The sequence below is a fragment of the Vitis vinifera genome, chromosome 18 (genome assembly GCF_030704535.1).
Source record: "Vitis vinifera cultivar Pinot Noir 40024 chromosome 18, ASM3070453v1".
Classification (NCBI taxonomy): domain Eukaryota; kingdom Viridiplantae; phylum Streptophyta; class Magnoliopsida; order Vitales; family Vitaceae; genus Vitis; species Vitis vinifera.
In genome coordinates this window covers 10,467,496-10,484,987 of record NC_081822.1, presented here as the reverse complement: position 1 = coordinate 10,484,987, position 17,492 = coordinate 10,467,496, and the positions used below count along the sequence as shown (strand labels likewise).

General features: G+C 36.7%; 3 protein-coding genes across 3 annotated transcripts; 1 reads left to right on the top strand and 2 right to left on the bottom strand.

Annotated features, from left to right (window-relative positions):
- Window positions 1-648: 648 nt before the first annotated feature.
- On the bottom strand, window positions 649-2,271 carry LOC100257372 (uncharacterized). The gene is made up of 3 exons (XM_002281474.4): window positions 1,737-2,271; window positions 1,291-1,629; window positions 649-1,183 (listed from the first exon to the last, which is right to left on the bottom strand). Exons 1-3 carry the CDS (start codon window positions 2,019-2,021, stop codon window positions 689-691), a joined length of 1,119 nt encoding a protein of 372 aa, XP_002281510.1. The 5' UTR covers window positions 2,022-2,271; the 3' UTR covers window positions 649-688.
- A 1,377-nt stretch (window positions 2,272-3,648) lies between these two features.
- LOC100252240 (transcription repressor OFP7) lies at window positions 3,649-5,043 on the top strand. Its single transcript, XM_002281479.4, has one exon. The coding sequence runs from the start codon at window positions 3,726-3,728 to the stop codon at window positions 4,932-4,934; it is 1,209 nt and encodes a 402-aa protein (XP_002281515.4). The 5' UTR covers window positions 3,649-3,725; the 3' UTR covers window positions 4,935-5,043.
- A 2,641-nt stretch (window positions 5,044-7,684) lies between these two features.
- On the bottom strand, window positions 7,685-15,484 carry LOC104882551 (uncharacterized). The gene is made up of 6 exons (XM_010666373.3): window positions 15,304-15,484; window positions 10,618-12,652; window positions 10,431-10,509; window positions 9,397-9,818; window positions 8,325-8,423; window positions 7,685-8,214 (listed from the first exon to the last, which is right to left on the bottom strand). Exons 2-6 carry the CDS (start codon window positions 12,580-12,582, stop codon window positions 8,041-8,043), a joined length of 2,739 nt encoding a protein of 912 aa, XP_010664675.1. The 5' UTR covers window positions 12,583-12,652; window positions 15,304-15,484; the 3' UTR covers window positions 7,685-8,040.
- Between the last annotated feature and the right edge of the window lie 2,008 nt (window positions 15,485-17,492).

Below are 17,492 nucleotides of genomic sequence, written 5' to 3'. Positions count from 1 at the left end.
CTCGACATAAAAAACGTGACTAGTCAAGTCGTGTTATCTACTTAAAACTTTTAATCACGGGATGGCCAAAAGGAACTTAAGTGATGTTTGTTTTTTTGGTTTTTTATTGAAAGTAATTTATTTTTAAATTTTAAATTATTTATTTTTTTACTTTTTAATGATTTATTATAAATTTTTTATTAAATAATAAAAATAAATATATATAATTTTTTTTAAATAGAAAAAATATTATGACAATTTTTCTTTATTTTTTAATATTTAATAAAAATAAAATACTATAAAAACAAATAACCTAATATTTAACAGTATTAAGCATTAAGGTTCTATTTAAAGTTAAGTAAAAAAATAAACACCACTTTACAATATGTTTGATAGTGATTTTAAAAAATATTTTTAATATTTATAATACTTATAAAATAGAAATTTTCAAATATTAGAAATGATAAAAATACTTTATAAAATTATTATCAAACCCACTTTTAGAATGTATTTGATAATAAATTTAGAAAATATTTTTAATTTTTTTTAATGTTTGAAAGATATGAAAAATTTTTAAAAGGTAGAAAAGTTATAAATACTTACTAATATAACTATTAATGGCACTTTTAAACTTTTTTGTAAAATTAATATTTTGAATTAAAACCTGTATGTACACAAAAACTAGATCTCCCATCGTAGCTAATTGCTTTTACTTCCCACCGTCCTGATATATCTTGAGATCAGCAGGGGGCAGAAAGGACTCCATCGTCAAACCGCATATATTGAAATCAATCTCTTCAATGCCCCACGTCTCCTCAATCCTTCTCTTGTGGTTTGACGCCTCTCCGTATCTGTACAGAGTCGCAGTGGTCTTACCGCCGTGGGCTATATTGATGCCGTCCACGTATCTGTAGTCCTCGATCACGGATTCCAGACTCGTTTCCCAGAACACGCTCTCTTCTCCCTTGACAGCCTTCATTCTTACTAGCTTTGTGTCCTCGAACTGTATGAGCAGCCCAGTTCGCATGCTGAAGTATCCCCACACGGTATGGTGAACGATTTCCGTTTTGGGCGTGCTCTGCCCCTTGAGGACGCTGGCGCTCGTCTCCATCTTCAGAATGAAACAGTCTTCATTGTTGATGGTCTTCTCTCCAATGCACACTGCGTCTAGGAATAGGTTGGCTGTAAACCTGGGGTCCAACCCCTAATGAGATACATACATCACACAATGAAATCAGGCCTTTCTTTTTAATTTCCTATTTTATATTTTTCGTTGGGTTTGAGAGAAGATACATTTATGTACGTACGTACCTGAAAGAAGCGGCGCAAAGGCCTTGGAGGGCCTCTGTTAGCGTGAGACGCTTGAGAGGAGGTCTGACCCCAGGCTACTTTTCCGTCACTACCGGCGCTGACCTTGCAACCGGAAACAACGAGTTCAAGGTACCACAAGTCGGGATTCTTTTGCCAGAGGACGAACCCACCAACTTCACCGTTGCCTTTGGGGTCGACTCTTTCCTCGCCCTCGCTCATATCCGATGATATCATCCTGACCTGCCCCACCGCGTACATGCTGTGCACTGCATTTAATGCTGCCCACCCTCCCGTTGCCGCTATGTATTGTTGCACTATATACTTTGCCGTCGAAGCTTCCTGTACGTGCGTTCCATTCGTAATTACAAAATAGCTTTTACTATCAAATCTCTAATTGTGTTGAGAAAAAACAGAGAGATGATTTATGAAAGAATAATATAGCTCACAATAGAACAATCTTTGATAGGGAAAGTAGCTCCATACTCCAAGGGAACCTGAACGGGGATAAGAGGAGAGCCAACAAGTTTAAGCAATAACCGAAACTCAGGGCCACATCCATCCGACAGGCGGGAAGCCTTATCTATACATTGCCCCTTCATGAAAGCACGCATGTTCTGCCATCTCAGGGCCACATTGCTGCCCATGCTCTTGAACATCTCCTCTGGAATGGGCACCTCCAGCACTGTCTCCAGCCCATTTTCTTTGTCAAAATTCGGACACAGCTTCCTCATGGTTCAATTCACAAATATATATGTGAAATAGAACAGAATGAATGAATCGGAAAGAGGAAGAAGGATAGGGGTCCCGAATGGACTCCTTCCTCCTTCTGGCTTTGTTTCAATGGAGCGGATGCTTTTTTGAATGGGCGGGCAATGGGCATTGCAGATTGAGAAGGCCCCTTGGCCTAAGGTGCTCCTTGCTCGTAGCTGTCGTGTGGGCACGATTTTAGGGCAAACTAGTATGTTTATTTTAGGACCCCGTGCCTCATAATCCAATACAGACCGGACATGAAAGGTTATTTCCACTTATACTGTTGCCAATGACAGCACGACACGTCAAATTTCTGAGTGTTTCAAAGGTATGTTTTAGGTATTGGGGCGTGGCAGATGAAGCCGTGAGGGTTGACTTGCCCATCTGGAAGTTGGAGTAGTGGCTCAAACATCATTGTATTCTCCCTCTCTTATGTTTTGGCGACCATCTCCAACTGCTTTCAAGCCCAAAACAATGTAATACCACGTTTGATCCAGTGGGTAAGCGATTAAATGGGCCTGGGCTTGGTCTTGGGCCCCGGGACAAATTAATCTGCTATAAGAAACTTTATAGTTTTCCTAACAAATTCTTTGGCATAACATAATCTACATTTAATTTTTTTTTTTTTAAAATACACATAATAAATTGATGTATTTGTGGAAAAGAACCGGAAAAAAAAAAGGGAAATCTAAAAATCTCCTGACAAAGTCATTAGTTCTTTACTCTTTAGCTGAATTTATAATTTATATGGCACATCAAACAATTGATCGCAGCCGAGGTGGCACAACTTAAATCCTATTCGTGGATTACCGTATGAGCCAAGAGGAAGAGAATTTTCCATCTTGTCCAGAGTGGTTATTGTTTTGTCCAGGTGTTGCATGATTGGATCTCTTTGCCAGCCAGCTCTCGACACGAGTTTTGTCAGAATCAAAATAAAATAATAGATGCTATAAAATAAAATATGTAACAAAAACACAGAGAAATTAATGTGGGAGACGTACTGTAATGTGTAGTGTTTTCATAGCCGGGCTGTAGCGTTGAATCCGTCGTCAGTGTGGCTGGATGCACCTCGTTCCTCTCGCCTGTATTTGAAGCTTTCTTTTTCGCCATTGAAGCCGCTCTCACTTGAATCGGAATCATTCCGCAAATACTATTTTCCTAAAAATAAATTAATTTACAATTTCTCACTGCATTAATTTTCATGAGTCATAAATGCTGACCAAATGTGAGGGTGCTTCTTCAACTTGTTTTTTTTTTTCAATTACTTTTTACTCTGAATTTAAATAGCTCATTAAATAGCTGCACAGGAAAAGATTTTAAAGCCAACTTCTATAGGAAGATTGATTTGTGTTCAAGGTAGAACACAGAGACATTTCCTTTTATAATTATATTATTTCCAAAAGCATTTGATTTGGTAATTAATTGCCTCATTTGCTTTTGAGGAAACAGTAGAGTATGGTGGTCACTTCAATGGCTATGTACTACGTGGTAGTAGGTTTATTCCAAAGAGGCCTCTGGCAGTGAACCTAAAGGAGGTACGTCCATTTTATATATTGTCATTTCGCTTTGTAGGCATTTTTGAAATAGTACATAGAGACAAAGGGAATTCAATTTAGTGAGGATTCTGGCATTATCACTTGGATTGAGTCATTCATGAAAATACAAAGCTGGGGGGTCCTACTCTAATGCGTGTGGATCATATCTCTAATCTTTGCAATATTGAAGCCGGCCTCCTGCTTATATATTGCAGCCTTGGAGTGACCTTTTTTTTCTCAGGAGGATTAAGGATTTTAGAGATGGGTAAGGGTTTCAAGCTCCGATTCTCTCTGATTCATTCCCTCCAATTCTGCCGTTCCAGAAACCGTTCTGCTCTACCGGAAAGTCCTGTGCCGGCGTCTCATAGGCTCTCGACGGTCAACCGTAAGGGGTTGGACATTGCTTTTCCAAGCGTCCCCGATCCTCCACCCTCCACACCGTGGCACCCTTTTCGCAGACGTCGTGTGAAGACTGTACCAATGGGATGCGGTTGCCGGCGAGGATCGGGTGTAAGGTCTGAAACCTCCTACGACTGCGACACCGAATCGGTGGAATACTCGTGGAAGAAGGATGGAAAGTGGCACGTAATCTCCAGAGTCTACGAGGACGGCCCTCGCCGGAAAATTTGCTACTCCCCTTTTCCTGGCGAATCCGATGGCGACTTGTCGCCGAATCAACCGCAGAAGATGGCCAAGGAGAAGAAAGTGAGAAAGAAAAAGAAGAAAGGGACGGTCCCGAGTGTCCGCACAAGCACGTCTTCGGGAGATAGTGGCTGGTTCAGCAGCGAAGGTGGTGACTATGACGAGGAGACCGAAACCCTACTCTCCTCTTCCAGAAGCTTCTCGAACGACTCTTCTTTCGAATTCAATCATCCACTAGAGACCATAAGCGAAGAATCAAAGAGCGTCGTAGGCAAGCGCGATAGGATGAACAATTCAAAGAAGGCTCGACGACTGAAACGCCACATTTCGAAGAACTGCAGAACAGGATCATCATCCTCATCATCATCAGGCAGCGGAAATCCAAAAACGACATCGTCGCCAGAAGCTGAGTCGCCAGCGAGAGTGTCGGTGTACCAAGGCAGGATACCGTGTAGATTAGATGGGAAGGTGAGAGAGAGCTTCGCGGTGGTGAAGAAATCCAAGGATCCGTACGAAGACTTCAAGAAGTCGATGGTGGAGATGATAATGGAGAAACAGATGTTCGAAACAAAGGATTTGGAGCAGCTGCTGCAATGTTTTCTATCCCTGAATTCGCCGCAGCATCACGGAATCATCGTGGAGGCCTTCTCCGTGGTTTGGGAGGGTTTGTTCTGTAAATCACCACCAATGGCTCGACGTGTTTCGAGGTGTCTCTGAAGAAGAGGATCACCAATTCGATTTTATTATGTCATACTCAATAATATATGAGAGCAGCAACTTCAAACCATTCTAATCTTCCACTTTCAACACCTTCTATTCGATGAAATCTTCTTATTTAATTATTATTTTACAAATTCTTGTATCTTTGTTAAAACTTAGGTATGAGATATCATATTAGTTAATATTGATTACTTCAATATTATCCGAAGCATTGAAGTATAGCATAAATGTCTATATATTATTTTTGCAAATTTATAATATATTCACAATATCCTTTCCAAATTTTTAAAAATTTGTCAAAACACTCGAGCAAGTAGACTGAAAATCTATGCTATAGGAAAGGTAAAAAAGACACCACTCAAATGGAAAGGGGGAGAGGGTGAGGCAAAAGGCATTCCACATGTTTTCACTTCTAATTACATAATTATTTTTGCAATCTGGTTTTACCTATAACCAGATTTATAATTATGTTGCTTGTATATATTTTAGCCACATTTTTCTTAGCCTCTTTTTTTTTTTTTGTTATGTCTTTAGCATAGTTCAAAATTCTACCCCTTATCTTCAATTGAGGGCACATCATCCATTTGACAAGTCATCTCATTTCGTACTAGATATTTTGGTATATTGTCATTGTTGTCTCATTACATTCTTCTTTCTTATAATGAGGTACTTTCTACTCTTCGTTTAGAAATGTCAACGACATTTTTAAAATGGAAATGGAAAATGCTAATAGAACGGAAAATAAATACTTCATTTTAAATCATATGTACATATATACACGCTTCCTCAGAAGTCTAACTGCTATTTGGTCGTTACACGCTTCCTTAGAAGTCTAACTGCTATTTGGTTGTACTTTTTATTTATTTTTCCCAAAAAAAAATGGAAGAAATTTTTTTGGGTAACTTGTGGGGCAATTCGGGAAATATATAATTTTTGAAACCCAACTTTATAAATATGAGAACCAAATTTTAAAATGGAAAGTAATATTGTTTTCATGCACTCTGAGCCGACTCTATTTTTTGTGCCAAAATTGCCCTTCGGGTCTCTATTACCGATCCAAAAAAAAAAAAGGTAGAAATTGGGTTTAACTACAATGGTGGCAGGGGTGATGGACTGATGTGGAGTTATGGTAGCCTTGGCACCTCCGGATTTTTCTTCCACAATAGCATCCAAGCCTCCATGTTAGCACCGATTGAAATTTGAACAGGTTTCCTGGGTCATCTTTTCGATTTATCATCTTCTTTGTTTTTTGGGTTTTTCCACTGAAAAAGAGAGAGTTAAAGTAGAGTCACTATACGATCGTCGCATGAGGTAAGTGTCAGCCATTGTCGCCATTAATCACCCTCAATCGCGGCCAAAACCCACCATCACCGTTACAGTTTTTTCACATCTCCAGTTCCGACAACTTCCAACTCTAAAACCATCTCCGTCTTCACTACACCAAATTTCAATCCTTCAACACCTATTCATCGCTGATCCACCTCCATCTTAACAATAGTTGTAGTAGCGGAAGGAAAAAAAAATCCAGAGGTGCCAAGGTCATTGTCGCCATAGCTCCGCATCGGTCCATCGTCGTCGCCACCACTATAGCTAAACCCAACTTCCTACCTATTTTTTTATCGATAATGGAGACCCAAAAAGGGAGACCTGAAAGGATAATCTTGGCATAAAAAAATGAAATCAGCTCAGAGTGCATGAAAAACAATATTACTTTCCATATTAAAATCAAAATCTGATTCTCATATTTTATAAAATTGGATTCCAAAAATCATATATTTCCGAAATCATCCATCAAAACACAAGTTTCCAACAAATTTTGAAAAGAAGAATTTGTACCGCAAAATATGGAAAGATTACCGGAAGTGGACAGAAATGAAAAGACCAAACGCTGGGCAATGAATTGGCATTATTCTGTTGCCAAAAAGGCATGCTGTACGTGTCTGACTACCTTCTGCTCTGATAATTAAGTTTTCCCTTTGCCAGTTGTGTTCAGTTCAGACTTCAGACCCCTCTCTCCAGCACATTTCGATTCAATTCAATTCCAAATCTCTTTTTTCAAGTTTTAAAAAGAAAAAGTTTTGATTTAATTTCTTTAGGACCTTAAAATTAACGAAAATTGAGAGCCTTTGATAATGACAATTGATAGTTGAAAATTGATTTGGCATCAATTCTTTTTTCTGAAATCCTAAATCCACTGAATCTCGGTACCGACAATTGTTACGTAAAGAAATGAGAAATTATTAAAAATGAGAATTAAACACAAGAACATTTTAATTAAAGATGAAAAGAGAAAGGTTAGGAAAACACAAGCTCTCTCACCTGATTTTTTTTTTATTTTTTATTTCGACATGCCTTGATAAAATCCTTCATCTTGGTGGGAACTCAACAAATTCAAGATCACCCTTTTCACCCAATTATTAGTCAGTAAAATCAAACCAATAAACCAAAAACAATAGTAACCATTTAACGTTTAAGTTTTAAAGCGACTGGGCAAATTTACTTCCCTCTTACTTGTGCTTGTCCGCTCCTCCAGCACAAAAACAATATAGAAAATGCAAATCATCGAACCGAAAGAGGTTGAAAGTTAGTGCGCCAATCATATGTCAAAAGTAAACCATGTTTCGGGACATGGTCAGTAATAATACCAGCATGATACTGGTTATGATGACCTTGTCCCCCGAATTAATAACCGATGTCTCAAAATTTTCTAACACATGATATGACTACACAGGCTCCAAAAAGCGATGTAAAAAGAATATGGGCTTTCAGATAACTACTATCCGGAGAAATTCCACCTATTTCATGCTCGGCAATCATCCATACTACTATACAATGCAACATAATTGGAGATGTAAGCAAAAAGGAAAAAGGAACCCCCAACAAAAAATAAAAAAGAGAACATTGCAGTATAACTAGCAGACATATTCAAATATAGAAGATCACAGCTTTTGGGTTTACCTTCAAATCTTGAATGCAGCGAATGCAAGACAAGCATCTACAGCTCTTCATTGAAATTATCCTTAGGTGGGAGCGTTTAATTAGCATAGCATCTAAATATCAAGAAGAGTATAATGTACAGCACAACAAGCAAACGCTTCTCAGATTATTTAGCCATCAGTTCCTGTTTCTCGCCATTTGGCTCCAATGGAGAAGCCATGCCATCATAAAAAAGCTTGACATGGCACAGCACTCCACCAGCTTCATCCGCAAAAGTAATCTTTTTCCTCTCCTTGTGGATTGTATTTCCAGAAGCAACAGACTCATTCTCAGTCAGTCTCTGCAATTGATCAAGGCATGTGGGAATAAAATCAGAACAATTAAACATCACATACCCACAAGTGATGACTCATGTTTTCTTCTTTTCTTTCAATAGTATAGGAAACAAACCATGATTTTACAGAATCGGTTGCAGTCCCTTGCCATCATGGAAAGCCACCTTTTTGTAGTTTCTTCAACTTTATTTGCATTCTCAATGGCTGTTCTTACCTATATAAAAATAAAAATAATTTAGAACAAAAGCATCATATCATTCCTACATGCTTGCATTTATGAACATATGCTTGCATATATGCAAAGTCAAGATCTGTTCAAGTGGAAACTGTATATGTACACAAGAACTTCTTACAAGGTTATGTACAACTTCAAGAATGAAAAGTTTAGTTTTCACTTCTCGACATAAAAGTGTAATTCTGAGATGTTCCTGGAAGCCTATTCGCTGCTTAGGGAATGCAAAAAAACATGAGGGGACAAATATGAAGGGCATCTGTAAATTGCATAGGACCATTAAGATTATAGGTTACCAAAATCCTCCATTTTTTACTTATCCCAGCTCATGTGAGCTTGAGCTTGGGCTGTCTGATAACCACTCTAAGTTAACAGGAGACAAATCAAATTTTACTGCTGAGGCTCCGACAGGGGATAAGCCACTAGGTTTCCCTAGTTGTGATATACAGCTAAACCAAAAACCCATGAAAAACCTAACAGAACAATCTTCCAAACAAGCAAGAACAGTACAATGTCCAATTTTAACTAGAAAAAGGGTAACATGGCACAGATTTGAAAATAAGAATGCTATTTGGAGAAGGTAAAGGCAACTAACTTTGTACAGATGGGAATCCATGTTTTCAGTCCAACCATCAAATATACGTGCTAGTGGACAAGGAAATGAAACTAATTTGCAACTCTGCGTCACTCCTGTAAAAGCTTGTGGTATGCCCACATGTTTAGATCTATAGCTTGGACTTATTTTTTAGAAATTGTCATTAGAGGAAACCAAAAAACAATGACTTCAATCTCCCAAGTTGATCTATTAGACCTATTCACCTAATGCATGCAAGGTATTGATTAAAACTTAAAGCAATAAAAAAATATATATGGACCTCACAAAAGTCAATTCAGAGAAGAAGGTTAAAATCTTATGTATTGCATTACAGTTTTGGAAGCAGCATTTTTCACATACCTCATCAGTGCCATATCTCGATGATGATGGGCACACTTCAGAGTGCATCGTTTCTTCCACAATGTCCTTCATGGATTTCAACTCTCTCGTGAGCTTTGCTGCAAGACATTCAATGTCATGCATCTGTCTCTGTGAGAATGAAATGGCACTCTGTGAATAACTTTGGCTGGAGGTGCACGTATTGCTAAGATGTGGTAGCCCACGAGAAAGCTGGGGAACCTTGAGAATGCCTTTAGGATGGGAACCTTTCATATCATTCTTTCTTCTCCTAATGCTCTGCTTGGAAATAACAGTGACTTCATTTCTACTGCTTTGTTCAGGCCCTCCCGGACCAATATCTACTTCATCTCCCACAAAATCTGGTTCTGCTGATGAAGTCCTGCCCTCTGTCCGTTTTGCAAAGCGTAGCTTAATTTTACATTCTGGGAAAAGAAAAAACACAAAAATCAATCATAGAGAATGTAACAAAGAGAAAATTTGGGTGTATGGATATTGAACAAAGATGAAATGATTCAATTCTGATTTCTTAAATTTTTCAGTGGATAAATGGGGGCCTTGCAAAATGGAAAGCAAATTATAGGCCCTTATGACATTATCTTAAACGGGTTAAAAGAAACAAATAGACTAATTTCAAAATCCACATGAAAATGCCAAACACACTTTTCAGATGTATGTATATCAAATAGGAAAAATTCATTTAGAGCAATTTTCAAACCCCCATCCACGTGTTTTGAATTCATTAGCCCAGAAGAGTTGCCTGTAGTTATATTCAAAACAGTTGCCTGACATTGCTGCTGTGAAAACCAAATAAAATTGTTATCCATCACTCAATTGATTTCCCTTGTACAGATGAACGTATTCCATGTTAGTCCATATTATTTTTGCAACTTGTACTCTGGTAGTCTTTTAGTATGTTTTCTAATCTTTGGCAGAACCTGGGTACCAACGTTTTTAACAACCACTTCATAGGTAAAACATGCATTTTGCACAACATAAGAGACCCATAACTTTAAATCCATTACTTCATGACTTACCATATGGTTCCAGGTTATCACACAAGTCGATGGAATTCATAGCCCGACATAGCCTTTCCTGAGAAGTTGGAGAAATTGCCTGAAAAGTGAAACCATATTGTTAGTATATCATCTTTCACATATGATATCCAAAAATTTGCATAGCACCAAACAAGCCTAATCAACATCCAACAGGAGAATAACACACCTTTCTGGTAGAAAAGAGCCTTTCAGGACCATGCTGAAGCTCTGAATGTTGATAATTTTCCATTACAACTGATGTGAGTTCCTCATCAGTAGTGTCACAAGAATGACTCCATGAGCAGTTTCCTGCTGCATCAGAACCAGCAAACATTAGGAGTTGCTTCACCTCTGTTGCAGGCAAATCATCACCCTCAGGAACCAAACAGCTAGTTGGACCATGGCATAGATTGGAATTCCAAGATGAGCTGCACTTGCCACCAGGGATGGTTGCAGAACTGGCTTGAAGAGTAGAAGGCAAATCCCCTGTATGATCGTCCTCGAACACAGAAGCAACACCTCCATAACTAGGTTCCATGCAATGAAGGCTATTATCAATGGCAGTATCAGGCACTTGAACCCCATTACTACTGTTTAAAGAATAACTTTCGGAACTATTGCATGTGTCAGAACTATGTTCTGGAGAGATGTCCTGGGGAGAAAGTGTTTGTGGAGAGATGCCCTGGGCCAGTAGATGTACATATTCTTCATTCCTAAATTCTGATCCAGGCAAAAATGAGGCAGAATTATGTTCCTTGGTGGGAGAAAGTACTTGAGGAGAGATGTCTTGGGTCAATAGCTGTATAGTGTACCCTTCATCCTTAATCTCTGATGCAGGAGAAGCTGAGGCAAAGTTATGCTTCTTGGTGGGAGAAATTGTTAGTGGAGGGATGCCTTGGGGCAGTGGATAAGTAATGAAATCCTCATTCTTAAATTCTGATACAGACAAAACTGAGGCTTGGTTATTGCTTTCTGGATTATCCAACTCTAAAGTTTCTGCAATCGTAGGACCTACATTAGGAAGAGAGTTAGGTTGGGCATTTTCTCTATATTCATAGGAGATTTCATTAACATCACACTCTTGAGGTTGTTCTGTGAAAGTAATCGAGTGTCTAGTCTCCAAAACAGATTCACTGTCATTTTCAAGCATTTTACTGGATACTACTTCACAAGAACCCGCTTGCTCATTACAATCCGAGGAATCATCAGCATTGCAGGTCACGCTTTGCGTTGCGGAGTAATCCGGCACAGGAACCTTAACTTGCTCATTACAACCCATAGAGCAATTATTAGCATCACCTTGACTATCTGAGTAATCAGATGCAGGAACCTCATCCTCAGCAACACAAGTCACATTTTGGCTACCAGAGTAATCAGGTCCACCAACCTCGACTTGTACCATAGAGCAAACATCAGCAACACCTTGGCTATCTGAGTAATCAGGTTCAGGAACCTCAACTTTAACTTTAACAGGTGTTGGTAGATCCCTGGTAGATTGCTGGAAACCCTGATCACTTAGGGTAAGTTTAGATTTAACAACTGAGACAGCACTTTGGGAGGATGTAGAAATATGCTCACTGGTGCACCTCTTCTTAGCCTTCGAATTCTTAGTAAGCCTTGCTTTCCAGCTAATCAGAGGTTCCTTGAGATCAAATTCATCATCCTCCAGCAACAAGTCAGAATATTCTTGCTTTACAGGGGAGCAAGTTTCAATGTCTTCTTTAGTCAAATCAACAAATTTTGAAAGTTTCCTTTTCTTTGTTTTGCATCTCTCCTTCAGTTGTTTCAATGTCATGCTGCTGAAGCTAAAATCATCATCTAAGTCGCTGTTTCCTTCTTCACAACTACCATGGCTATCAGACCCATAAGTTTCAGAATCACTTCCAAATGTTTCAGAATCACTTCCAATCGGTTCTCTCTTTGTAATTGGCAAACATGTCCTGTCAATCTTCACCCTAATACCGTCATTCTCAGCTGTTGGCTTAAGCATTGAAACTGAATTAGTTTTGGCATCTTCACTGACATAAATATCTTTGATCTGCTTGAACACAAGTGCTGGCTTTCCACAAGAATTTACATTCAGAAACTTTGTCACTATGCCTCCCCTGATAGCCTGGATAAAGTGCAGATGACTGCAACTTCGGAGCTCCATTGGATGAATAAGAAATTTATATTCCTTTTGCTATTGTATGCACATTCATCACAATGTCGAAAATGTTTTCCTGCCGCAAAGAATGACTTCACTTATATGTAACATAGCAGCAGTTTTGAAATTAGCATCGATCTTGGATCCACAAATTTAAACAGAAAGTTGTAGGGTTTTAACTTTCCAGCGGGAAACCAACACAAATAAATTGAGCATGAGAAGGAAACTAAATTTTTTATAGCTAAAGGGCCAGCCCACCCATGTGAAGATAGGGGAAGCCCAAATTTTAAATGTGTGTTTTGTTGCAACATTTACAAACACCTATTCTCCGTGATTGTATATCTATTTATTCACTTTTACATACACTTGTACTCATCAATTCACTACTACATTTCTTTGATTCAGTTTAAAAACACTCACACCTATCAATCCACGTTTTTACAAAGACTCGTATCCTTAATTCATTTTTACAAACATTGATATCCTTTGATTAACTTTTACAAACACCTATACCTCTTGGTATAGGTTTATAAACACTCATAATTCTCACCCTTTTAGTTCACTTTAACTAACACTTTTACAAGTACTCATACTCCTCATATTACTTTTACAAATACTCATATCCCTCAATTCACTTTTGTTGACACTTGTACCTCTATTTAAAAGTTTTAATCAATTTGCTTTTACTAATACTCTACCTCCCTATTCATTTTTAAAAATACTCCTATACTTTGATTCACTTTTACTGCATAGCCCCTCAAAAGTTAACCCTACAATACACAAAATATTTACCAACCGGTCTCCATCAGAAAATCCTAATCTTGAGTGTTTAATGTTACAGACCAACCTTATTTTCTTATTCCTAAATGAGACTATAAAAAATAAATAAATAAATAAATAATTGTCTTTCTTTATAGATTTTGTTACAAAGCAGGTTAAAAGGTATCCTAATTATTAGGGTATTCTCTTGTAGAAGTCAAGCAGAAAAAATCACTTTAACTGAAGTATTTGCAATTCCATTGTTCTTCTAATTTTCCTTAACAAAATCACCCAAACATGACATTGATATCATCAATTATAGCCATCATTACCTAAGCTCTATATAACATCAACTGCAAAGACTATATGCCTATTAACTCTATAATTTGCTTGCTAACAAAGATTTTTCACTTCAGTCCATATTTCTTTTAGGTACCCCCTTTTACACTTAGAACCTTCCTTCCACAAGCTCCTCGCTAGAACACAATTCCACCTCATTTCCGAAGCAGCAATTAAACACACATCCACTTCATCCCCTAAACTCGGTTGTAGAGGAAATAATCAAATTCTCTAGCTTCAGGCAGTTCATCCATGGATCGATAACATGAAACCTTCTAGAGGCTTCAGCTACAGATCCCAATAATATGACTAAGCAGGCAACAAGCTCAATCAAAAATCCCAAGAACAAATCAAGGAGTAGAAATTCCAAAAATGTTTAGGACCTGTTTGGATCCTAGAGGGTTTGAGGGAAAATATATGGAAAATTCTGAAGAAGAGAAAAAAGAAGGGTTGAAGCTTTTACATACACATCTAAATTTACTTCACATTTTTCTCTTTTATATGAAGAATAAAAATTTTAAAATATATAAACTCTTAAGTAATTTTCATTGTATTTTATTTTCAGTGATACTTCCATGCTGAACCAAACAAACGAATTTAGCTTCTTTCGTATTTTTTTTTTCCCTTGAACTTCCTGACATCCAAACAGATCCTTAGGAAGTGAAACTAATCTATCAATCCCCCTAAAAATGATTCAGATTATGGGACTTGATAGGAGCCATCCTCCAATTAACTGAAAACATAACCACTTTATTAGAAACTTGGAGCAACTTAATAACTCCATTCTATTGCAGTTATGCCTTCTTCAAATCATGCACAAGCTGTGAGGCTGTGCAATTTTCCTGGACGATATAAATTAGATCAGCTTATTAATATAGAAAATGTTGAGAAGAAAATTATGTGATGGGGATTATAACTTAATGTAGCCTGGCCATGATGCCGCATATATCCATCCACCTCTCTAGCTTCCTCCCAAAACTTAGTTAGAGAGTGCCCTCCACAAATATTTTTTATTTAAATATTGTATGTTTTATGTAATATTTCAGGGACGTTATTAAACAAAAAAATTTAGCCTCATCAATTTTCTCTCGCTTTTTTTCCTTGAATGCACAAAAAAACTGTTAGAAGCTGCATACAATAATTCACCGGGATGTCGATCTCTTCATTTTTCATCTACACTTTCCTTCAGATCTACAACACACGAACTCTTCAATGTTGCATAACACCAAAAAGAAAAAAATTAAAAAAAAATCCTATGGTAATCGAGGTTTACGAAATCACATCATCGTACAAGTAACTAAAGCTTTCTCAACAGCAATCAAATCCAGAACCAACCAGATTGATCAAAACCTAATCGACAACCAGTATTCACAAAAAATATATAAAAGAAATGCTAATTAATTAGAATCGGGGATTTAAGTTCCGCGATTTCAATTACGAGATCCTAATTTCATTTCTAGACTATGTCTACCGATCTAACAGCAAAATGAACGACAATAAAACCCTAAACACCAAGATCATCGGAGAAATAACACATCCAATGAAATCAAAAAGGAAAAACAAGGTTTTCGGATCTAAATGCATTGAAAAAAAAAAACATACTGATTGAAAAAATAAATAAAAGCTCACCTGAGAATGGCAGCCCAAGCTCCACCGCGAGAGTGTAGAGAGTGATGAGAGAGACATTGTGAAATACAAGACAGAAGCGTGTAAATATGGCGCCAAGTTGTTTTGGCGGGAAGATTGGAAGTAGATGGAAAATAAAATAATAGGTAAAAAAAGAAGGCGCGCGTTATCGCTTAAGGGTTATTACATATTACTTATTACACGACCTCGAAAAACGCACCGTTTTAGGTTCACCGTTGATTTTTCTGGATGGATCATGGAGCTGGGGGCACATAATTAGAATCTGGGCCTTGATCCTTGTCTTTTGTGTGGGTCTACGATTGTAATTATTCATCGGCCCAAATAAAATCCAGACCCATACACAGAGGCCCACGTTGGACGACCTTATGGCTTATTTGCAATTTTGTATAATTTTGCTATAGCTTTCTATCTTACTGGTCTTCAAAATGTTGATGAAATTTTATTCTTTTTGAATCATAAAATATGATTGATAAATTTTTAATAAAAAAACATCCAAAAATTAGTTGCTTTTATAATAAATTTAAAAGGTTAATTTCATTCATCACCCTTCGGATTTTGGCTAAATATATCTAACTCCAATAAATTTGAAATTTTATTAAAAACCTTTATTATCATTGTTGTTTCTAATCTTTACTCATCTACGATCCTCTCTTTTCATTCAAAATAAACAATGTTTTTTATAAAATTTCAAACTTACGAGGACAAAATGTATTTAGTCAAAACCTCAAATAAGTAAATGAAATTAACTCTAAATTTAGATTGTTTTCAATGATTTTATACAATGAAAATTGTGAAAATATTTTGATAACATTTACATTATATACGAGTTTATGGTGTTTTCATCTAGGGTTATTTGGTTAAAAATGTCAAAATAATCCTCATATTTGTAAAAATAACCTACTGATCAAAAAATACAAAAAATAACATAGTTAGACAAAAATACCCCTCCTACTATTTTTCTCCCAACACTTGCAACTTATTATATTATGCTCTAATATTCCTCATCTTTTCCTTTAGAAAATAAATATATATATATATATCTTATTCTTCTACTTCATTCTCTTTTCTGGTGCACGAAACATAAAACTCATCTTAACCAAATAACTTTTAGTTTATTACCTTTTTTTTTTTCTTTTATAGTCTGTTTGGTTTATGAGAAAAGTGAATGGAAAATGAAAAGAAATAGAGATCTCGGATTATTTAGGTACTATTTGCCCAAGCAATTATCGGGGTGGGTCGAATCTTGTAGTTATTTCAATTCTATTGTTGATTTTGGTTGTAGAGAAAATAATGGGAAAAAGCAATAGTGAAATTATTGAATCATTTGTTTGTCATTTACTGATGCAGCTATTTGGTTCGGTTGAGACAAGAAAGTTCAATTTATTTAATTTCATATGTTTTGTCTTCAAATAAACAAAGTTTTAGAGGTGTTTTGTTTAATTTCTTTCACTATCTGTTTCTCATTTACCATTATTTGGTTGTTGAGAAATTTTACTGGAGAAGAAAATTAATCAAAATCTTGAGAATTTATTATGTCATTTGCTAATTCAACTATTTGGTAGGGATTTTTTTTTTCTTGTTTGTTTTTCACTCTTTTGAAATCATAATAGAGTAAAACGTAAGGCTCTAGAGTTTAGTTTATTTTACTTTCGACCATTTTATAGAGAAACAAACGGAGTGTTGATAGGTTAAATTTTTCAATAATTTGAGAGTTTGATTGTTTTTTCTTTTAATTTATAAGGAAAAAAAAATAGAAAATCTATAGCGGACACTTCATCAAAGACACCATATGAAGAAAGGGTTGAAAGAGTTTCATTGAAATATGGGAATTTATTAGAAAATGAAACAAATAATTTCAATAACTCGAGTGATATTTTTGATGCAGATGTCAAGTCAAATTTTAGTTATTTGAATTTTGGTAAAAGGAGTTCAAAGGCTAAGAAAAGTCAGGATCATTCTAAGGACAAAGCTAATAAATGAGTTGTTGAAACTGCTCTTGATATGAACACAAATATAAATGAATTGGGTGGTATAAAGATGGAAAAGGAAATTGGCAAATTGAAGTCCCATGTCCAAAATGCAAGCACATCCTAAAAATCAAAGCAGAGTTATGATTAGCAATTTGGGAAGAGAGGCGAGGTGGAGGGGTTTTAGAGAAACCCAATAATGGA